Source organism: Passer montanus, unplaced genomic scaffold (assembly GCF_014805655.1).
Source record: "Passer montanus isolate IOZ18808 unplaced genomic scaffold, ASM1480565v1 scaffold10, whole genome shotgun sequence".
NCBI classification, from domain to species: domain Eukaryota; kingdom Metazoa; phylum Chordata; class Aves; order Passeriformes; family Passeridae; genus Passer; species Passer montanus.
Window position 1 is genome coordinate 39473307 of NW_024356505.1, and position 23439 is coordinate 39496745.

Below are 23439 nucleotides of genomic sequence, written 5' to 3' on the forward strand. Positions count from 1 at the left end.
TGGCGGAGCTGCTCCGGAAAAGGGATGAGTCACTTGGCGACCCGGGGACGGGAACAGGCTGTGACGCCAGCCTCGGTGACTCCACAGCTGGCGCCGTGCGGGAATGAAGAGTCCCGAGCTTTTCTCATAAAATGACGGAGAGGATGGACTTTAACTCCGTCAGAGGAAAATTGAAAAAAACCAAAACAAAACAAAATAAAACAAACAAGCTAGGAGCTGCAGGGCAAGGTGAGGGCAGGGGTGTTGGAGGCAGGAGATTTGGAAAAAAAAAAAAAAAATATATATATATATATATACTTTTTTTTTTCAATTTTTCTTTTTTGTGGTTTGGCTGATAGAGGCAAAAGGGCAGGTTTGTAAACCGTGTCTGAGCCAGCGTGACACTGCAGTAGGTAAGGAAGCCTTAGATCTTCTGCAGAGGCAATAAAAGCATCCCAGGTGATGCATTCCCGGGGCTTCCAGACCCCTCTCACTGCAACAGGCATTTCCTCTGCCCATCCAAGAGCGTTTTCCGTGGAATTCAGCAGACGTTTGCCAGAGCTGAGGCTTTAACTCAGACCTGGAGGTCAGCTTGGCATTCCCAGGGAAGGGGCACTGCAGAATGGCCAATTCATGTTCTCATTTGAGTTTTAGTCTTTCACTGGGATGGGAAAAAAAAAACAAAAAAAAAAACAAGGTCCTGCATCTGGGTCAGGGCAATCCCAAACACAAACACAGGTTTGGTGGAGAATGGCTGGAGAGCAGCCCTGGGGAGAAGGACGTGGGGGGGTTTGTGAAAGGCTGGACACAATCTGGCGATGTGCCCTGGCAGCCCACAAGCCCCAGCCACATTGTGGGCTGCATCCAAAGCAGCCTGCCTAAAGGAGCTGGAGAGGGACTTTGGACAAGGGCACGGAGTGATAGGACAGGGAAGCTGGCTTTAAAGTGACAGAGGGCAAGTTTACATTAGATATTAGGAGGAAATTAATTACTCTGAGGGTTGTGAGGCCCTGGCACAGGTTTCCCAGAAAAGCTGTGAGTGCCCCATCCTTGGAAGTGCTCAAAACCACACTGGGTGAGGCTTAGAGCAACGTGGTGAAGTGAAAGGCATCAGGAGAGGGGTTGAACTAGGTGGTCTTTAATATAATCCCTTCCAACCCAAAGCATTCCAGGACCGTGATTCCCTGTGGGGATGCCCATGGCAGAGGCTGGGTGATGAGATGCAGCACCCTGGGGCTGTTTCAGCACTGTCCTTTGGGGGTGATGGGTCCCCTGGTGATGATGTCTTGTGCCAGGGCATGACACAAAGTCATCACCATGAGCCAAAAACCCACCAGTGCTGCAGCTGGAGCTGTATGCTGGGAACTATTCTGCTCCCAGTCAGAAAATCAGTAATGTAAGAGGGAAATACAGAGATAAACCCCATAAAAGAAAAAAAAAACAACCCACAATCAAACACATCCCTCTGGGTGGGTAAACAGGCTGAGCTTCACTGTGTGCTGCAGAACCTCCATGGATGAGCCTCTTTTCAATATTTCTGCTTTTACAGCCCATCAAATAATTTGTAACAAATAGTTTATTCAATTAATTGAGCTTCTCTGCTCTGGGGGCAGATGGCAACCTTTAAAAATGGATTCCCAATGGAAAACTAGACAATGGCATTCTTTGGCCAATTTCCCTTGCTTTCAGGTCAATGGCAGTGGTTCTGATTTATGCCTGTGCTGACAGCCACAGACCCATGGGAGAGGTGTGCTTTTCCCCATCTAGATTCCCGGCATTTATTCATCTTTTTTCCTTTGTACCATGGGCTGCTGCTTCACATGCTACTCTCTCCTTTCCGTGCTGTTGCCATGACCAAGAGGATTTTTTCTGTTTCTCCCAGGGGCACAGGACCATGGTGATGCTTCTGTCCAGCTGCATCCTTCCAGGTCCCAGGGCAGCCATGGGGCAATGAGAAGTGGTTTGTAAACCAGGAGGGAAAGTGGTTTCCAGGCTTTCCCAAGATTCCTCCTTGGTGATGTCGATGCTGCCATGACTGTTGTCTATTCCACCATCCCTTAAGAGACCAGCAGCCACCATCCACAAGCCCAAGAAGTCTGGGAAAACCACATCCCATGCACTGATTTTTTTACTTTATTTAGGAAAAAGAGAAAAGGTTATTGTGTCACACAAAGGACATTAGTAAAGACACCGCCATATTCAAACAAAATTCTTTTATTGAAAGTGTAATGGAAATTTCTTCATATTGCTTTGATGAAATGAGAGACAGCAGCTGTAGACAAATATGCTTTTTTTATAAACAAATGCAAATGGATAAGGTAAAAATAAAGCATTTTTTTAACTTGTACCTTTAAGCAACATAATCACAATATATACACAAAGAAAGCTAAAATAAAGCTATGTTGAAACCAAAGTGTTTCAACCAATACATTAGATAATTACAGATTGTGTCAATAAATACCCAGTTTTTAAACTGTTTAACAGGCAACTTTTTACACAGATACCGAGAAGAAAAAAAAATTATATATTTACAATTCAGTGCCCTGGGGGGAAAAAAAAAAGAGAAAAAAATATTTTTTTTCTTTTTTGGCACCAACACAAATAAAAAGAATAAATTACTGAAAAAAATCCACAAGGCAGGAGTCAATCCCAATAATTCATTTTAAAAAAGTATGTGTGTGTGTGTATATATATATATATATATAAAATATAGGCATATATTTTATATATATATAAATATATATGCAGAGAAACCTAGGAATGTTACAAAATACATTAGTGCCAATAAATACAGAACGCTACCAGACTTTCAACTGTCAGTATTTTTGATGCAGTCTGAAGGATGAGGAACTACCACCTAGGAGATAACCGAAAAGGGGATTTTTCAGTCTAAAGAAACAATGACGACAATGAAAAATAATAATAATAATAAAAATAATAATAATAATAACAATAATAATAATAATAATAATAGATATATCCAGGAAATCCTCCATCTGCCAGTAGTATTCCTACAGTCGCCCCGGGGGCGATGCCTTGCGGGAGGAAGCGGCGGCGAGCGCGGGCTCAGGACCCGCTCGCGGCCGTGGGGAGTCAGCTCCACTTCCAAGTTGACTGGCTCAATACCAGAGAAGATGTACAATTAAATAGCAACAATAATGATTTTAAAAAACCCCAAGCAACCCACGTTTCGTACGCCAGAAGTTCCCTAAATTGCCGGCAGGTTTGCAGTGAGGCACCTGTCGAAGAGCAGGTATCCAAAAGCACCATCCCTGTGGTCGGGGTTAGAAACAGTTCAGCCAATGGAAAAATCCTGAAATCCATGTTTCGGGGTTGGTTCCCTTGTCTGTGTGTCTCTGCAGCCCCAGAAGTTCCCTCCAGCTGCTCCCAGGGCAGCAGGGCTGGGGACACCAGAACTGTCTCCTCCTCCTGTGCTGGTAATGCCAGGAATCACTCCCATCACCAAATTTTCCAAGGGGGAATTTAAAGCCGGTAGGTTTTAAATCCGTTTTGCTTTTTCCATACCACTGGTATAGGCACTTAGTGTATCACTGATGCACAGATTTTTTTGTCCAGTTACATCTCATGGCCAAACAGTGTCATGCTCTCAGACTGGCTTAAATAGCAAAAGGCCAAGGCAGCCTCCAGTATCCATCCTAAACACAAAGATTTCTTTCTTTTTTTAAACCAAAAGCCTTCAGTTTTTCAGCTTGGACTTCAGGTGTCCAAAAACTGTATTCACAGGATAAATAACCCCAAAAAAATTCATATCCATTTGTTTTTCTGGAATTACTCAATTCACCTATATAAAAATATAGTACAATCAGTGTGACCCACTGGATTTTGGAGCTGCAACATCCTCAGTGCTGGGGAGTCCCAAGGGGCACTTGGGCACTGTTGCTGTTTTGGCTTTGCTCTCCCAGAGCCCCCCACGAGGGCTGCCAAGGTCCTTATGGTTCCACCTCCCCACCACTGCTGACAGTTCCTCTGCATATTCAGGCACCATAACTGATAGGGAAAGATCTCATGGCCAAATCCATAGGAAATTAAATAAATTATAAAATAATTTACAAAAAGGGGTTGGGTTTTGTTTCGTGCTAGTATTAAATGTTACTACTTAAATAGTTGAAGGTTTTGCTTGCTTTGCTCTCCACAGTGGCATTATGGAGACCAAACACCATTCTCATGTCTACAACAAGGCTGGGAGAAACCAAGGGGTGTTGCACAAACTCTTCCCTCGTCCCTCCCCTCCCATACCACTTCTGTTCAGTGTTTTTAGAAATGTGAAGAGAAGACCAAACAGCCAACATCATTCAGACTCAGAAAAACCAGGGTCATCTTCCTCTTGAAGACCTTATTGCCCTTCCAGGTCATCGACAAACCACAGTGCTATTCACGTACTACAGGTAGAAAATAAATAAATACAGATATATTATGCAAAAAAATATGATTGTACACATAATACATCTGAGGTATTACCAATTTAAATAAGGTTTCATGCTAGTTCAAGCTTCAGTGGCTAGTTAAATTCTGGAATTTGCAATAAATAGACGAAGAATGATTATGTATATAGTGTATGGATCTCTTCTGTAAACCTTGTCAGATTTAAACGTAAGAGTGTGTTGGGCCGACTCTTACGCAAACCACAAATTTTCACAATAAATACAGCTTCAAAAAGTTGCCTTAAAAAGTTCCTGCAACACTGAAACGTTTCTAGAAGGGGCTGTATGGACGACTGGCAACGTTAGCGAGGAGATTTTCTCAACAAGTCTTTTCGTACAAAACACAAGGAAATTCTCATGTGAAAGTCTTTCTCCCTCCCTCCCTTCCCCACCCCGTCATGAAAGTTTAGAAATTTTTGCACAAACAGCAAGAGAACTGATTGTAGCTGCAGTATGTCAAAACGTTCATGTTGTATAAAGACCAAAAATAGTTAATTTGCTTAGAAAGTCTTCTGCTGTTGCTGTTTTTTCCTCCTTATATTTGAGTAGCACACCATCCCTTCAGTGAAAGTTTGCCTGTCCAACTGTTCCTCCATTTTCCTTTTGGCATCAGTCCTTGCCTGAGCCACATCAGTGTTTCACACCTTCACTGTCTCCATCAGCGATGACTTGATGGCATCCTCCAAAAGTTGATTGTCTGTGAAAGGGGCCGGGGTTTCAGGGACGGATTCAGACAGACCAATGAGGGACTCCAAGAAACAGGAACCCTGATCTCCAGTTTGTGGGAAGCCAGGGAAATTAGGCAACTGAAACTGTAACGCTGAGAAGTTATCCAGGTTCTCATACTCCTTTAAGGAGTTGTAAAGAGGTCCCAAGTTATAGTCCGAGAAGGACTGGAAGAAATCCAAGGAATCAGAGGAAAGGCTGAGGTCGGCGTAGCTCTTGGAGCAGGGCTCAGTGGAGGAGGAGGCGCAGCAGGACAGCCCATCGCACCTCCCCTGGGCTGCATCCTCCAGCAAACCCCCGCTGTCCTGGTTGGCATTCTCATCCAGGCACTCCGAGAGGTGGGACAAGTGGCCAGGGACAGGCTTGGCCTCGCTGCCGTGGTCCTCAATGAAGAAGTCAGTGGGATGGAAGCAGCCAAGGTCATCCTGGCCACGCCTGCTCTCTTCCTCCGCGTCCGAGTCGTTGAAGTGGAGGATGCGCGCCAAGCCGTCGTCGTCCACGTCCGACTGGGATTTGTCGGAGGGGAGGCTCTCGTAGGGCTCCTCCAGGTCCTCGCTGGGGTGGGAGGAGATGGAGGAGTCTGTCATGTCACTGCTGCAGCTGTTCTCCCCCAGGGCCTCCAGGTCGGGGCTGAACTGGAAGGCAGGTGCCAGCGGCACCGCGCGCTCCTCCAGCGAGCCCTTCCCTGCCGCGCATCCCAGCGCAGGGAGCCGCTCCCGGAAAGGCGGCTCGGCCTCCGCCACCTTCTCGCTGCTCTGCTGCTGCTTCTCCAGCTCCAGCTTCATGATGGTGTGGATGAAATGCGTCTGCACGCGGGCCTGGTTGAACTCGATCCTGCCCTCGGTGTTGCCACAGCCGTCCTTGGTGCAGCCGCAGGGGAAGGAGGTGTGATCCATCTGGCAACAGGGAGAAGCAGAGGGGGAGGGTTAGGGTTGAACCCAGTGGCGTAAAACCAAAACTGCCCATGACTCCTCTGCCCTGAGAAACTAAGTAACAGCTGAGGGGTTTAAAACAGTAAGAAAAAAAAAAAAAGACACCCTGCTCTTTTGAAGAGGTGTCATAAAAAGTTGGATTTCAGTACAAGTGCAGAAAAAAGATTCTTTAAAAAAAAGCAAAACAAAATAAACAAAATGTTCCAAAAGGAGAAATAAGGGAGCAAAACTGAGTTTTTTCGTTATTGCTGTTTAATGATTTCACTATCTGATCTGCAGCAGCCACTAGAGGGGGGCTGTGACACACACATGGAGCACCCATGTGCACCCACCTACGCCACCCCCAGCCTCCAAACACGGCACCGAGGGAGCAAGCAGTGCCCAGAATAGGGAATGAGGTTCCCTAAATACAGCTGGGCAGGCACCCGCAAAAAATACCCTGAAAAATATAACTCACTAATTGAATAGAGGGGGATTATCCCGCTGTGCAGGTGGCCTGCACAGCTCCGCTGTGGGCTGACGCTCAGCTGACACTCCCACGTTCGCCTGAGCGCACTGGGATTTGTGACACACACCAGAAGAAAAAGGAATTAAAAATAAAACCTGGGGGAGGGGGAGAAAGCGCAGCCTCGTGTGAGGAGCAAGGAGCTCTTCCTTGCAGACATTCCCACGTGGCCCACCTCCAACAGGAGATCGAGCAGGTATGGATCTCGTGGGGATGTACAGCGGGGACATTCTCATTGCAGTGTGGGGATGGCTGAGCGTGTGATTTGGGAAGAGAACACTTTCAAGCAGTGCCTGCCTTGCAGCCTGAGGGATGCTCCAAGAGCTTTCCTCACCGCCAAGCACAGGTGGGAGCAGATGGATTTACAGGCTGCCCCAGCTCTGTCCAACCTGCTCACACCCCCCGGCTCCAACACACAGCTGGAGCCGCAGCATCCCCCACGCCCGGAGGTGAGGCTGTACCTGACATTTAATGCCTGCCAAGCTGCAGCTGCAGGTCTCGGGGTCGCAGACCTCGCGGCAGTCGCAGCCGCAGTCCTCCCGGGACAGGCGGATGTTGTGCAGCTCCCGCTTCTCCTCCTTGTCAATCTTCTTCACCCCCACGGCCTTCAGCAGCGCGCGCCTCTTCTTGGCGGGGTAGGGCTGCAGGAAGAAGCCATCCTCCAGGTCCACGCTGCTGACGTCGATGTCGTCGTCGGAGATGTCCTCGATGGTGAGCTGGTTGGCCTCTTCGGACTCCTTGGTGCCGTTCATGGTTAGCTGAGGGCACAAAATGGACAAAGCTTTAGAGGCTTGGTTGGGACTCAGAGCCATTGGAAACAAGAAAGGAATGAATTCTCCCCCATGGTGGCCAACCTCAGAGCCCACAAAGACCTGACACCTGACTGGGGATGTGTCCTGGGATACCAAGTATCTAAATGAAATGAAGAGACTTTGGGAGATGCCAAGAAGAGTCTCAAGTGGATCCCAGCACAGAGAGGTACTACCAAAAGAGCAAAAATGTCTTCTGTGTCTTTTCACTTTTCAAAGGTGGAGAAGTAAATGAAAATCCCCCTCTGGAGCCTGTGTTTTTTGCAGACCCAAAGTCAGAGCTAAGGATTGGTGCCCCCAGGTCTCAGAGGCTCTTACTAAGTACTGGCCAATTAACCAACAGCATCCACCAGCTCCCCATCAACCCAGCCCCACGCTCCTCACTCACTTTCCATTTCAACGCTTCCAACTTCTCCTCTTTTAATTTCTCTTCGAGTTTTCCCCGACGGACGTTTTCCTGCTCCTTTGAAAACTCTGCCAGTGTGAACTGCCGGGAGGAGCTGTGTTTGCTCACCATCCCCAGGGTGCAGCCCCCACGGCTGGGCACGCTGGTGAAGCCCTGGCAGCGTGGGAAGTAAAACACAGTGACCCGGTCAAACTCCACATTGTTCTTCTTTAGTCGCTTGGATTTCTTCAGGATCGACGTGGCTAAAAAGGGGAGAATTGAAAAAAGGAAAAGCACTAAGTCGGTGCTGCCATGCTGCAGATGAAATAGAAATATTACAAACAGGCAGGACCTGTAATTACTCTCTCAACAGGGACACACTGGGACAGGGTTACAACATTGCTTGGTGGTGTTTTAGGAGCTAACACTTCAGAGATGGGATGAGGATGGAGAGGAAGCTAAGCCCAGCCCTGCTGCATCAGAGTCACTGATGAGATTCACCCTACCAGGTGGTTGCTGCTTCTCCTTCCTGCTTGACATCCCCCAAGAACATCCATTTGCTTATTCTTCACATGTGGCAGAGTATAATGAACAAGCAACCACCCATCCTACACATCTATCTCTAAATCCACTCTGCCCCATGCTCAAGGGCCCCTGGTCTGCACCTGGGATGCCAGGGCATTGGTATTCCTGGTGCTTCATGGCTCCAGCTTTTGTGGCAGGGCAGAAAACAGCCCAAATAGCTGTTTTTTCTGGTACTTCCTTTCACCATCCACTGGGAGGAACTCTGAATCTACGGTTTATTCTCAAGAGACTCATTTGAGAGCAGCTGCAAAGATGTTAATCTTTGTGCAGGTGATCCCCGAGTAAACATGGCAATACATGACTCTGGTTTATCTTAAACTGCTGAAACATGCTACACATCACTTAGAGCAGAGCCTCTCCAGAGATACCTGGCCCTGCACAGCTGCATGTGCAAACACAGTAGATGAAGGGGGACTAATTAGTCAGGGCAGGTTCAGAGTCAGTGAGTTTCCACGAGTGTGGCCTGCCAAGAAGGTAAAGCCAGGCACAGCCGCGTGAGTGTGGCAGGAAAAGAGCCAGCTACACCCAAATTTGTGGTGGGGAGGTATTTCTGGTCCCATTCTCTGCTAGTGCAGGGGTGCTTTGGTTGCCTCCATGGAAAAAAATAACCCAGAAAGGATGGGTGACTGCTGCAGAGCTGGGATCAAGCCCTGCTCTTTGGGAGGCAGAGCCACAAGCAGCCCTGCAGTGGGATCCAAGAAAAGACTGCAACAACCTGAGGGGCTTGGCTGGTTTGGTGGGCCCCAAAGGCTGTGAAAGTGCAAGACTGGACAGTTAACTGCACCCACATTTCACAGGTCTCACTTGCCAAAATATCATGTTTCAGTTTCATGTGAAAAAAAAAAAAAAAGAGAAAAAAGAAGCGTTCACCCAGCTGTGTCAGCAGCTTCTGCTCAATAGCTGGGGGTTCACACTGGGCCCTGCAGTCACTCTGATCATATCTTTGCACTGTGTGTTGCATTTTCACAATAACCTTGACTCAATCTCCTAAAACACGAGCTCTTTATCAGAAGGCAAGTTAACCACCACGATCATCTATCGGCCGAGCTGCTGCACTTTGGCATTTGCTTCTCTCTCCCTGCACCCCTCCTCTGAAATTGTTTTCCCATTCCTGACCCTTTTCCAATTGAGCCAGAGAATACAAAAACTTCATTGTTTTGTCACAAAACCTGGGAAGACAAGCAAGAATGAGACTCTTTATTATTACAAGACTTCTAAAGCCTTTTCAGACCACTGCGTGTTTGTGTATGTCTGCTAAGTGGACCTTAACTGCTATATACAGTGGGTGTTCAGTATAATTTACTAGGTTGGACTATTTCTCCTCCGTGAAGATGTTCTTCTATTGTACTTTTTATTTTTCCCTTCACACGGCAGATAAAGGCTTTTACAACACTGCCTTCTGTGTGTTTTCCTAAAAGCTCTCAAAACTTACATTGCTGGGAAAACAAAATAGCTTTTATCTGTACTAGCAGCGCAGGCAATGTCAAACGTGTCATGTTCTTTGGCAAAGTATCCAATTTACGTAGGAAACAAGTTCTGAAATGGTAATTACGCTACTGGTTAATCATTTTTTAAAAACAGCATTACAGGCCTTCACTGTCTGATTAGGTTTTGCCTGTGAAACAGCTTGGCAGGGGATTGAGGGTTGGTGGCACGGTCCTGCAGCACAGGTTTGGAGGCACCCACATGCCTCTGCACACCCATCCTTGGGTTTCTCTTCCTGCAAACCTGGACATCAGCAAAAATATTCCAAAGGAATAATAACTACTGGAAGGAATGGCTGAGGAAGGTCACTGTGAGGAGGATGGATGATTATAAACCCGTGTCCTGACAGGTAGCAGGTGCCACAACCACTTCTAGCCATAAAGGTGTGCCCCAAGGGGGTCTCTGTGTGGTGGTGACCCACCACCACCCTACAAAAATCCCATGCAGAGGCATGGCTGATCCTGGGAAAGCCAGAGGTACTCACGGGTGAAGCTGGATATTAAGGCAGAGCTGGGCTTGGGCTCTCCACGGGAATTCTCCTCATCAGTGTCCCATCCTGAGGATGCTGAGGAGGAGAGGGGGGAGCAGGAGGAGGAGGAGCAGTAGGTGCTGTCATCCCCCAGCTCTTCATACTTCCTTTTCAATACTCCGCTCATGGTGACGCCGTTTTTGTCATATAACTGCAAAACAAAGGAGAAAAGCAACATGAGGCCAGGGAAATCTTGGCAGTTTCTGGTGATGAGCAGGACCCTGCAAGGCTTCCCCATCAGATCCACTTGGCCATGCAGATGTGATTCCCAAAAAGCGCTGCCCCTAAAACACCTCACCTTACTACACTCACTGTGCACACCTGTGAATTTCTCTCCCACTTCACAACACTGCAGAAGGAACTGACTATCCCAGACAAGAAACTGCCCAGAAACCAATCCAATCAACACAAATGTCATCAAACAGTAAGTATTACATTTTGCTTACTAATTCTTTTATGTTCACTCCTCACCCAGATCGCTTTCTATGCAGTTACAGCTTTAACGTCTTGCTAATTACAAAAATAAGCCAGTTTGCAGAAAACAATCTGTTGGCATGATTTACTTGCTACAGCCCCCCGGGGAAACAGACTTATTAAATGAAGCACTGAAATACAAATATATCAACTGTGTAGAACAGCCCTTCTCCTCACGGTGCCTTTCATAGTCAGTCCCCCATTCAATAAGCTATTCTTGTTTAGGCTGGGTTATGTATCAAGCATAGAAGCAATTAAAAACAACGCAGCTAATTAAAAACAAAGGAGCTCTGTACTTGCCTAGATTCCTAAATTTCCTGCATGCTTTGCCCCTGCTCATCTTAAAGGAAAAAAAATAATAAAAGAAAGCGAAAAATAACTGGTTTGCATCTTTTAAACTTTGCTTTTATAAAGTTTGTGCAAATTTGTGAGACAAAAAAAAAACCCAAAAACCACAAAAGCTGCAGCCTTTGCCTACAGTGTGTTTGGGCAATGCTCTCAGGCACAGAGTGGGACTCCCAGGAGTTGGGACTTAAAGATCCTTGTAGGTCCCTTCAACTCAGGATATTCTGATTCTAATGGACATCAGCACCCACCCAGCCTGGAGTGCTCCTGCACTGATGATGCATTATTCCACCTTTGAGACTCTGGCAACACCACCAAGACCACTCAGCCAAAAAAGCCCAGAGGCTCATTCAGACACAATGAGGACATTTTAATTGCAGTAATTTTGCAAGGAACCTTAAACCCACAGCGGTGTCTTAAAAGCAAGTCCCAAAAATGTCCACAGCAGCATGGAAAAAATAAATATCTATACCTGAGCTTGCCACTGCAAATCTCTGCAGCTCCCGCTGCTCCTGCAGAAGCCACTGGCAGCTTATTTGGGAGCCAGTGAGCCACCCCCAGAGCTGAGAGCCAGGCTGCTGCCTGAGGGGTGGCTTGCTCTGACCCCATCCCACCAGACCCATGGTGGGAGAGATGCAGCCCCAGCCCAGGAACTCCTTCCAACAAGGAGGGGAGAGCCCCAGCAATATGGGATGCTAGCAGCCTCCCTATAACACACAAAAGCTAAAGCTTCCCTAGAATTTGGATCATCTGGGACAGCAGACAGCCCTGGGATGGTGACAGTGCAGATACAGGGGTGCCAGACACCCAGTCCACATCCCCTCCCACCACACGAAACTTCTCCACCGGCCAAATTCATTCTTTGCAACCCAAACACTTTCTCACCCCGCTTTGCATGTCTGAAGTTAATTTAAGTCTCTGAAAAAGTAAAAACAACACAAAAAAGCACCAAACCTGCCCTTCTGACAGGCCTGAGGAGGCAGCACAGACACCACACTGGTTGCAGAACCTCCCCACCACGGGATTTTCAGTGTCCTGACAGCACCAAGCAGTGTCACGTTGCAGGACAGGAGCACACAGTTCCTTCCAAGTCCTGCACCAACCCTCTCTAATTATGTTTACCACCGGCTTCCCAGGAGACAATAGTCCCTTAAAGGTCAAAAAAGTCCCTGGCTGAAGCACTTCCCTGGCCTGGAGGAGTTAATAATTCGCTGCAAGGCGTGCTTACAGGGCCAGTGCGTCCCCCTGAAGCTGGGGAGAAGTGTTCCCTCCATCCCTCCTCCTCCTCCTCAACAGACCTGGAGCTGCAGGTGGTTTTGCCACAGAGGGGTTGTTGGTTTTTTGGCCTTAATCCAAAATAGATGCAGAGAAGGTGGATTTGGCCACCCTCCAGCCCCAGCAGCACATGTCCTACCAGACACCTGGATTAACCCCTTTCCTGCTTTTTCCATGGCAAAACTGAGCTCGCAGGTGGCCACAAAACAGCAAATAACAAACTTTTTATTTGCTTTATTTCTGTGTATGTGCCTCCTGCTCTGTCTCATGTTTGCTTTAAGAAACAACCAGGAGCAAATAAACTCTCCAAATCCATGGCAGGGGTCCGAATCAAAGCCTGGGCTGTTTTTTGTTTGCAGAGGTTTGCAGACCCCACTGTCCACCTGAACAGGTGAAAACTTTGCAAAAAAAAAAAAATCCCACATGTGGCTTGAAAGAGCAGCAGCTCCTGCTGCAGAGAGAATGCTCCACAGGACAGTGAGGGATGACAGTGAGGGATGACAGTGAGGGATGCCACTATAGCCAAGGCAGGGAGGAGCCAGCTCCCTACAATGCCTGTAGGACACATTTCCAACAGCAAACTCCCTCAGAGATGCGATGCTGGCCACATCCAAGTCCCGTGGGAGACACGGGAGGCTGCTGGAGCAGCCAAGGTCACGCTGCTGAGACAGGGGAGACTCCCAGGGCTGGACCAAAGATGCAGCAGCCCTGATGCTCGGGTCACCTGCCAACCCAACAGCCCATCAAGGCTGCACCACATCCCCCAGACCGAGCCCAGAGGGAAACCAGAGCGCTCTCCTCCAGCCAGTGAACCCAGCTAACACAAACACCAAGCCAGAGCCAAGGCAAGCTGTGCAGAAGATGGTGCAATTCTATTTATTTATTTTTTAAATACTATCACCAGCGAGGAGGATGAAGGGAGGTTTGTGCAGCTCCCCATCTATGAGAATGAGCCAAATGGATAGGGAAAAAAACCCCACTTTTAGCACGCTGTCTTCTTCAAGACACCTATTGTTTTGTTAATGCAAAGGAGGCGTTGTGCAAACAGGATTCCCAGCTAATGGGAAAAAGCTGGTGAACCTGCTGCCCACCAGCGAAATAAAGTGATTTTCTCCTGTTACACCTTCCCCCTCATTGCTGATTTATGGCTCTGATGCTTTCCAAGCCAAATTTTCAAATCCTTCTCAGGAGAGATGTAGTGGAGCTTCACCCATCAGTGTCTGTTTCTCCCCTACCCCAAAAAATCCTCCAGATGGGCATTTTACTGTCAAAGCCAGGATGATCTTCTGCTCCCCTCCTCACCCTGGCATGTGGAGACAGAATTCACACCAGCAATTTGGATGTTGCCTTTAAAGCCATGTCACCAAGGCCACTGGTCACTCAGCCAAAAAAGCCCAGAAGCCCATTCAGACACAATGAGGATATTTTAATTGCAGTAATTTTGCAAGGAACCTTAAACCCACAAGAGTGTCTTAAAAGCAAAAATGTCCACTGCAGCAGCATGGAGAAAATAAATGTCTATATCTGAGCTTGCCATTGCAAATCAGTGTCTTAAAAGCAAAAATGTCCACAGCAGCATGGAGAAAATAAATGTCTATATCTGAGTTTGCCATTGCAAATCTCTGCAGGCACCACTGAGTGCAGGACTTTACCACCTTCTCCTTCTCTCTCTCTTTTTTTTTTTTTTTTTTTTTTTTACATAACCTGAAATAAAATAATCCTATCTTCCTTTCAGTTGCCAAAAAAGACATTCTGTTCTTGGCTAAGACTTCTTACTCATCTATTTTACTGAAAACAGCTTTTGGAACAAGTACATAATGCAATGGATCAAACCCGCAGGAATTCCTCTCTGGCACCAGAACTCCCACTATCCTGGGAATACTTTCTAACAAATATTTAGCCCAGATGTGCATTCCTTTCTTTCTCTCTCCCTCCTTTTTTTTTTCTTTTTTTTTTTTAAGCATTAAAGTTTGGGTGGGGGGGAATAGGAGGGGGCAGTCCAGTTGGGGGGAAGGGAATCCAATCTGCAAAGTCCCATTTCTGGCACCCAACAAGTTGCAGGGTAAAGCCCTAATACACTGGAATGCAAGGAATTAATGTTTTAACTATCCTCCTCTTGGACGACGTCTCAACAGTAAATATTTCGAGTAATTTAGATTTAAGAAGGTTTGGCATTTTGTTTAGCCAAGCGCAGAGGAAGGCAACTAAAAACCCCTAGCAGTGTCCAGTCTCCAGGAGACTGCACCAAGAGGCACCGTGGCTTTGGGCAGAATTAGGAGATGTTGCAGTGCTGTATTTTGGGGCTGTAGATGTGCTTTGAAGCGTCAGGCGATCGCAGCAGTGCAAGCAAAGGAAACTCCAAAGCCACTCCAGCAGCTGCCTTTGCTTGTGCCACAATTCCCATGGTGTTGCAGGAGAACACCCAGGAGCAAGGATATTTCAGATTCTGGGGGGTTGGTCGGTGGAGCATCCTAAAGAATGGAAGGATCCCGATCTGTGCATGAGTTACTGAAAGCAAAGTTTCTTTTGCCAAGCGATTTAGGGAACACCAAGGAAACAACAATCCCTCTGACCCCCCCCAAACTCAGCACAGCGCGCTAAAAGTATTTGTTTTCCAGTGACTTTTTGAGCTGCTTTGCTGACTTTAAAGCTCAGCCATCTGTTTGCAGCCCGGGAAAAGACAAAGTGGACTTATTCCAGCACACCGAGGTGGACTCTTCCCAGCACACCGGGACGAGGGCTCGGCTGCTGGGAGCGAGTTCAGGACCGTGCTGAGCCGTGAGTCAGAGCGGCTCCCGCTCCCTCCCCCGGAGCCGCAGTGGCTGTGCAGGTCTAGCAGGAGTAAATATTAGTTTAAAAAACACCACCGCATATTTTAGCCAGGTACGGCTCCGAGGGCAGCTCGGGGAGCAGCGCTGGGGGAGTTGCTGGGGTTGGTGTTTGTTTGCACGCTGCCGTTTCTTGTGGGCAAAGAGAATCCCACAGAATTCTGTGTGAGAATCCCCAAAAAGTGCCGCGGAGCTGAGCTTCCCGCTCAGCAATCCCAGAGATCTGATGTCCAACAGCAGTGGTGATCCCAGGAACACCTCAGGGTTATTTAATGATCACCACACTATCAGCGCTGATTCATTGCTCAATCATTTAACTATTTTAATTCTTTGCATATTTACTTAAGTGGTTTCCCCTGTGCCGCCGTGACAGCCTCCCGATGACAGCACTTCCCAATTTCGGGGCTGGCTGGAGCCAAGGGGAGCGGGATCATCCCACCAGGAGCCTCCAGGGGACAGTCCCACGCGTGTTCCCAGCCACATAAAGCTGTGCTTTCCAGTTCAGACCAGATTATTTTCACCCAGCTGGGTCTAAGGTTTCATAACCTTGCTCCGGTTAAAAATAGCCTCTGCCTACTATGCAACAGCAAAACCCAAAGTACGTCGTGCTGCGGAGTGGGAGCATGAATCAGTCCCTAGCAGCACGAGTTTATGCTCCTGTCAGAAACTGAACAGGCAAAACACCTTCCCCGGAAGGAGCAGCAGAAGTGTTTACTCCATCTCCTAATTTCTGGAAGGCCACAAAGGAAAAAAAAAAATAAAATAAAAAAGAAAAAAAAAAGGCTTGTCAGATTTTTCTACCAAGCCCTTACTTCTTGCTGACAGCTTGAAAGGTAAATAAGAAATTTCAGCAAACACATTAAAGGTTATCTGACACGGCCCAAAATGAAAGGAGGTTCGGATGTACTCGGCGCAGATTGTGCTGTAACAAACAGGAAAACAGCGAAGCGTGCTTTGTCTAGGAAAATCCTCTATTTGATCACACCTCATGAATAATTCACACCAGGTTTCCATATTTGTCCTCCTGTAGGTACACGCTGTGCGTTACCTTCCCTGCTGTATATACGCACGCATTTCCTGCGCTGAATTATTAAAGCCTTTGCTGGGAGCTGCGGAGCCTCTCCGGGAGGAGAACAAACCCAACCACCCTGAAAATAACCCCACACACACCTTGAAGGGCTACCTCTGCAAACTGCTCAGCAGAGCAAAACTAAAATAATTTCCACGAAGAAATAAAGTAATAAAATCAATTAATAATTGGTGATCAATTATTGACAACAAATGATAAGACTTAACCTGGCAGTGCTGGGTTAAGGGTCGGGCTCGGGGATCTGAGAGGGCTTTTCCAGCCTTAAGGATTCCCTCATTCCATGACTTCGAGGTTTGTAAACGGCCGTGAGGGTTTTCCCTCCATCCATCCCACCCAGGCTTTGGCATTCCAGGCGTCAGTAAGGCTGAGCTGCTTTAGGAAAGGGCTGTCCCCGTGTGTCAGCCTCTTCCTACAGCGACATTATGTAACTCGGAGGTGACAGACACTTTTGAGGATGCCGGGGGTAGAGGAGGGAGTGGGGGGGAGCAGGCAAAAAAAAATTATAAAAACCTGAGAAAACTTAGTAGCTGGGGGCGGGAGACGGGGTATCCTTTTTTTCTTTTTTTTTTTTTTTTTTTTTATCTCCTCCTTTTTTCCAGGTGGGCTGTGAAAGCCGCGATGTCTTATTTCGGGAGGCGGGGGGTGTGGGGGTGCCCCGCTCCGTCTGTCCGCCCGTCGGTCCCTCCGTGCGCCCGTCGGTAGGTGTTGCTGTAGCGACGGGAAAGCATCCCCAGCCGGGCGGATTTGGGGAAGAGCGAGCCGGCAAAGCTCCCCCCGCCCCCCCCCCAAACCTTTCTCTCAACATCAAAAAATTGGAACCGCGGCCGCGGGGATGGAGCGGAGCCTGGACTTGGCGGGGCAGGGCTGAGAAGGCAACTCCGCGCTACTCCTAATAAATATTACAAAGCCGTTCGGGTGCCTGTAGGGCAAAAGTGCGGGGGGCCGGCTCGGGGGCGCAGCAAACCCTCACCCCTTCCGCGGAGATCGCTGCCCCGGCGGCTCCCGGCGGCTCCGCCGCAGCCGCAGCCCCGCCACCCCCGCCCGGCGGGACGGCCCCGAGCCGGCCGAGCCCCGCGCTGGGCAGGCACCGAGCGGACCCCGCTGCTGAAAGGCGAGCCTCCCCCTGGCCGCCCACGCCGTCTCCCCCATCCCCATCCCATCCCCATCCCTATCCCCATCCCGGCTGCCCGCCGCGCTCCCTACCTGCGGCGGTGTCGGCGCGGCGGCTCCGGCTGCAGCGGCGGTGCCTGGCGCGGCGCCTCCCGCTCCGCTGCCGGGGCCGGGCCGGGCTGCGCCGCCCCGCGCTGCCCTTTTCCGTCAGTGGAAAACTCCGGGCTCTGACGCAGGCGGTGACAGGAGCGGGGCCGGCCGGCCCGCCCGGCTTCCTGCCCCCGCCGGGCGGGGCGCTGAGTCAGGAGCGGCGGGAGGCACCGCCCCGCATCCCTCCGCACCGCCCCGCATCCCTCCGCACCGCCCCGCATCCCTCCGCACCGCCCCGCAGCTCCCCGCACCGCCCCGCACCGCCCCGCATCACTGCGGGTCCCACGGGGGAGCTGTGTCCCACAAGGGGTTGGGGAGCCACAGGGAAGGTTGGACCCTAAAGTGGGTCTGAGTACCACAGAGGGCTGGGGACCCCAAAATGGATTTGGGTACCGTGGGGAAGCTGTGTCCTATAAGAGGTTGGGGAGCCACAGACACAGCATGGACCCCAAAGTGGGTCTGAGTACCATGGAGGGCTGGGGGACCCCAAAGTGGATTTGGGTCCCACGGGGAAGCTGTGTCCCACAAGGGTTTGGGGAGCCATAGGGACAGTGTGGACCTCAAAGTGGGTGCAAGTAGCATGGAGGGCTGGGGGACCCCAAAATGGATTTGGGTGCCATGGGGAAGCTGTGTCCTACAAGGGGTTGGGGAGCCACAGGGACAGTGTGGATCCTAAAGTGGGTGTGAGTACCACGGAGGGCTGGGGGACCCCAAAATATATTTGGGTACCATGGGGAAGCTGTGTCCCAAAAATGGATTTGGGTCCCACGGGGAAGCTGTGTCCCACAAGGGTTTGGGGGAGCCACAGGGAAGGTTGGACCCCAAAGTGGGTGTGAGTAGCACAGAGGGCTGGGGACCCCAAGTGAGAATCCAAATGGATTTAGGTCCCAAAGAGGGGTGTCTATACTATAAGAGCTTGGGAAGTCGCAGGTACCACTTGGACTCCCAAGTGGTCATGGGGTGCTGGGACCCCCAAAATGGATTAGAGTTCCTCGGGGATGCTGTGTCCCACAAGGACCTGGGAAACCACAGGCACAGCATGGGCTCCAAAACATATTTGGCCACACAGGAGTCTGGGGACCCCAAAGCAAAGGGTGTTGGCTGCTTCAGAGCCCACAAAGGGTTGTGAATCCACAGGGAAAAAACTTGGACCCCAAAACAAATTTGGATACCACAGGAGCTTTGGATCTTACAAGGAGTTAACACCTACATGGCAAAGGTTGGACCCCCAAATGGATTCAGGCACCACAGGGGACTGGGGACCTCCAAGCAGGCTTGGAACCTGAAAGGGGTTTGGACCTTTCAGAGGGTTTGGGTCGCTACAAATGTTTGGGATTTGGGAGCCATAGGCACAACTTGGACTCCAGAATGCATTTAAATACCCCGGGGGGCTTAGCAACCTGAAGCAGGTCTGACCCCAAAAAGGGTCTGGATGCTTCAAGGGCTTTGGAGCCCATGAAGGATTGGGTACCCACAGGCAAAGCCTGGACCCTGACACACATTTGGGTCCCACTGGAGGTTTGGTGGCCCCCACAAGGGCTGGACTCCAAGGCAACCTGAAACAGGTGTGACCCCAAAAAGGGTCTGGGTGCTTCAAGGGCTTTGGAGCCCATGAAGGATTGGGTACCCACAGGCAAAGCCTGGACCCTGACACACATTTGGGTTCCACTGGGGGTTTGAGCCATGCAGAGGTTTGGTGGCCCCCACAAGGGCTGGACTCCAAACAGATTTGAGTCCCACAGAGAGCTTGGGAGCCACAAGTTGGCTTGGGCTCTGAAAGGGATTTGGACCCCGCAAATGACTTAGATCTCTGCCTGGATTTCAAAGGGCTTGGGGCCCACAAGGGGCTGGGGACTCGCAAGCAAACCTCAGAACCCAAAAGAGATTTGGGCATCACAGAAGCTTTGAACTCCACAATGGTTTGGGACCCACAAGCAGACTTGACCCCTGGAAAATGTCTGGACCCCACAGATGGATGGGGACCCACAGGCAAGGCTTGGATTCCAAAACAGACACCACAGGTAATGTGGGACCCTTGAGAAAGGCTTGGAGCCTGGAACAAATTTGGGCCTCACAGGATGGTTGGTCCCACAGGGATTAGGGATCCACCAGCAGGATCCCCCACAAGGAATTTGAGCCCTACAATATGTTCAAGCTCCACAGGATGAGTTTGGCCTCCACACTGGGTTGAGGTCCAAAAGCAGGGCTTGGCCCGCAAGCAAGAATTGGCCCCAAAAAGGGTTTTGGCCCCTGGTGGTTGGGATCCAGACCTGGGAGTCAGGTTGGATTTGCCTTCCCTAAGAAGGTGGATGATGCTGGACTGGGATATGTGGGATTATTCCCATGCTCTCTTGTGGGCTCCTTAGCTCCAAGAGGCTGTCCTCACCGTGCTGCAAGCCAGAGTGCTGACACTTCTTTCCAGGAACATTATTTTGCTTTTAAACCTCTTGGGATGCCTCTCGTGGGTTTCTTATGTTTGTTTGTTTGGGGTTTTGTTTGGTTTTGTTTGGTTGTTTTTTGGTTTTTTTTTATATTATTTGGGTTTTTTTTTTTGGTTGTTTGGGTTTTTTTTATTTTTATTTGTTTGGTTTTTTTTTGTTGGTGGTTATTTTTTTTTTGTTTGGTTTTTTTTGGGGTTTTTTATATTATTTGGGTTTTTGTTGTTGGTTGTTTGGGATTTTTTTGTCGTTGTTTGGGGGGTTTTTGTTTTGTTTTGTGTTTTGTTGTTGTTGTTGTTGTTTTTTTGTTTTGTTTTGTTTTGTTTGGTTTGGGTTTTTTTTTAATACAGGTGTCTCACAGGAAGTGGTGCCATCAGGATTTTCACTTCTGGTCTTGCCCCAGTGTGTGTCAGTGATTCCTGTGGGCATGACATCCCTGCTGGTCACCCCAAAAGGGTGAGGGTGAGCTGAGAGCACCCTCAAGCTGATTTTCCTGCTGGTTGCTTCTTCTCCTCTCCAGGTGCTTCACCCCTCTACCTGTGCCTCTCTCCCGAGCCCATGAAACAAGAGCTGGGTGCAGAGGCGCGGGAGGGACGAGCTGAGATTTTTCTTCAAATGTCAGGGAGTCAATCCATAACTGGAGGTGGTGCCCTGATGACGGGTGGCTCCTGTCTTTGAGGCACAAGGGCCTTCCTGAATTTACCAGCACACAGCCCTCGACGGCCAAAGGAGCGGTTTCCCTGAGGTTTCACTTACCATGTTTGGACACGGCCGTGATTAATATTTCCTAACAGGAAGATGTCATGCATGCAGGCTTTCCTCTTCGGGGTTTGGGTCGAGGGTGGCCAAGTTCAGGTTGTACACTGGCTCCTCATTTCCTCCACCCCACGGGCTACACCCTCCCCGCCAACCCCGCAGTCACCCTGGGCTCAGCCCAAAACTGCTCCTGGCGCCAGGGAGGTGTCACCACACAGCCCCTGGGGATGCAGAGAGCTTCGGTGGGACTAGATCAGGGTATAATGTCACCTGTCTCTGCTCAGTGTCTGTGGGATGAAGGGGGGGTCACTTGCTGGCCTCCCCCAGCTGAGTTTGGCATGAAACCCAGGGCATGGGGGAAGGGGATATCCTGGAAAAGAGACGGAAAAGCTGCCAGCAACCCCCAGCTCGCCCATTTTCTCTTTTGCTTCTAATAGTTTTCATGAAAGTGAAGCCACTCTGAGATAAGAGTCCCACACAGGGCAGAAATTATTTAGCAATTCAGTCAGGCAATGAACAATTCTGCCTCCACACTGCCCGGAGTTGTGTGTGTGTGTGAAAGAGAAGGGGGTGTTGAAACAAAACTTATTTTTCAAGTGGAGATTTTTAATTTCTTCTTTCTGTAAATCAACCTAAAAGCACTGCTATCAAAAACTGGAAGCTTACACAGGAGGATAAATAGCCCTCAACCAACCTAAGATGTTTTCCTGTGTTGAAAGAAACAGGTTTAAAGAAATGTCTCAGTTTGACTCAACATGTATTTCGTTGCTTCTTCTCAGAGCCTCATTCCTGCAACAAATTAATTCACGAGAAGGAGAGAGAGAGAAAAAGAAATCAGTTTCTCTTTACCCTGAGCCAGGCTGGTGAGGTTTTTAACACCTCTCAAGGAGCATCCTCCTTTCCCTGCGAAGCCGGAGCAGCTCGCAGCCCCTGCGCCCAGGAAAACCCTCTCTGCTTTGGCAAGGGCTGCTGGCAGCAGCGGCCTGGAGCTGCTTTCCCTGGCTGGGCGCCACTGGAGCTGCTCCGGCGGGAGGAAATTCCCCGCTGACCGGCCGCGGCAGGGATAAGTGCCCTGGCACGGAGCAGCGGCCGCGGAGCGAGCGCAGGGAGCGGGGAGCCCAGCGGGAAGGGAGCGGGGGAGGATTCCTGGTACACGAGCAGCGAGATAAGAGGTGTGAGCTGGACAAGCTCGGGATGTCAAGCCCCTCGCTGCCGGTTTTGTGCTTGCCCTGCAGCAGGAGAAGCGCTTTTCCTGGGGTTAAAAGGCTCTTGGTGCTTAAGGATGGATAAATCAGGAATATCTGGGCTTGGAGATAGGAATTTTTTTCCTGGTTTTAGTTCTAAAAAAGCTTATCAGCTGTATCTGGCTGTGGTGGTGTTGCTGGGTACTGTAACAACCCATTCCAGAGTGACAACACGGGGACGTGGGAAAAGAAATCCTGGCTAAACCAGCCCAGCTTGAGCAGTCAGGTGTCCAGCATCACCCCTGTGCCCCAACTTGCCTCCTGACCCTGGTCCTCGTTGCTTTTACACCAACACAGCTCCACCATCTTCTCCAAAGTTGCTCCTCTTTTGAGCTGATGCTCTAAGACAGCCACACCTATAGGATTTAAAGCTCTGTGTGCTGTTATAGACCTGCTGAGTAATTATTGATGCATTTACCAAAATGTGCTTTTGATGCTGTCAGTCCTTGGTGGAGATCAGGCCAGGGTAATTCAGTGCCCTCCTACATCTACAAGGCTCCCTGTAAGCTTGAGAGAGATGCAGGATGCGACCTGTTTGCTGGTGAGCACTGATATAATGGTTAGATTCCTAACAAACACACAAAAATCACCACCCTGAGAGAAGAAGTGTTGATTTAAAACACGGGCATGAAATGGGAATCGCGAAAGCGCCGCGTCGTTTCAGCGATGTTTAGCGGTCACGGAAAACGAGGACGACAAAACCCCACGTTCTGCAGGCAGCTGGATTCAAGTGGGGCACCTGTGTCCTCAATTAACCCAGCTCGCACTTAACCTGGGTGCCAGCAGAAAGCCTCACACCAGGGTTTGGAGGCGGGAGGCACAGGAGTGCTGCGCTCCTCGCTCCTTGACATTTCGCGAGTTTTAGCGCTGAGGCCTCTCAAGTGGTGGGACTGCTGCAATTTCTCTTTTCAAGGGTATCGCTCTCACACAATAATTAAATCTCTGGCTTTCAAGCATAATTGCCAATGACAGTGCCTCCGAAATTGCTTCTTTATGCTCGACTGTTCTGTCTCCTGGCAGAAACAGCTTCTGTAAAAATAAGCCGGAAGAGTTGTGAGTGGCAGCGAAGGCAAGAGGAAGCAACACAAACTCCATCCTTTCCCCACAAAGGATAACAACTGTCCCCAAACACTGAGCTGGCCCAAAACCTGCACAGGCCTGGGTGCCTAACAGGCCCAGGAGGAAATGGTAGCTCACAGCACAGCTCCATCATTACCAGGCCTGTTGGAAAAATGCAATTTTTCAGCACTAGGACCTGTCTCCTGCTTCAGGTTGGTAATTGGTGGTGTTGGCTGTGAGCCAGGCAGTACTCACAGCTCTGTCTTGAGAGGACAAAAACCTCCATTACTTTA

The 23439-nt window shown here is 49.4% G+C and overlaps 1 protein-coding gene and 1 long non-coding RNA gene across 3 annotated transcripts; one reads left to right on the forward strand and one right to left on the reverse strand.

Annotated features, from left to right (window-relative positions):
- The first annotated feature begins 336 nt into the window (after positions 1–336).
- Positions 337–2926, forward strand: LOC120500221. The gene is made up of 2 exons (XR_005627050.1): positions 337–392; positions 1862–2926. It is a non-coding gene; the product is annotated as an uncharacterized LOC120500221 (long non-coding RNA).
- On the reverse strand, positions 2182–17746 carry CSRNP1 (cysteine and serine rich nuclear protein 1). Of its 2 annotated transcripts, XM_039704744.1 has the most exons (5): positions 17593–17746; positions 10333–10528; positions 7782–8041; positions 7046–7342; positions 2182–6043 (listed from the first exon to the last, which is right to left on the reverse strand). In XM_039704744.1, exons 2-5 carry the CDS (start codon positions 10502–10504, stop codon positions 5060–5062), a joined length of 1713 nt encoding a protein of 570 aa, XP_039560678.1. In that variant the 5' UTR covers positions 10505–10528; positions 17593–17746; the 3' UTR covers positions 2182–5059. The 2 variants fall into 2 exon arrangements, with proteins under 2 accessions (XP_039560678.1, XP_039560667.1); XM_039704733.1 differs by lacking the exon at positions 17593–17746 and having other exon boundaries at positions 10333–10555.
- Positions 17747–23439: the final 5693 nt, after the last annotated feature.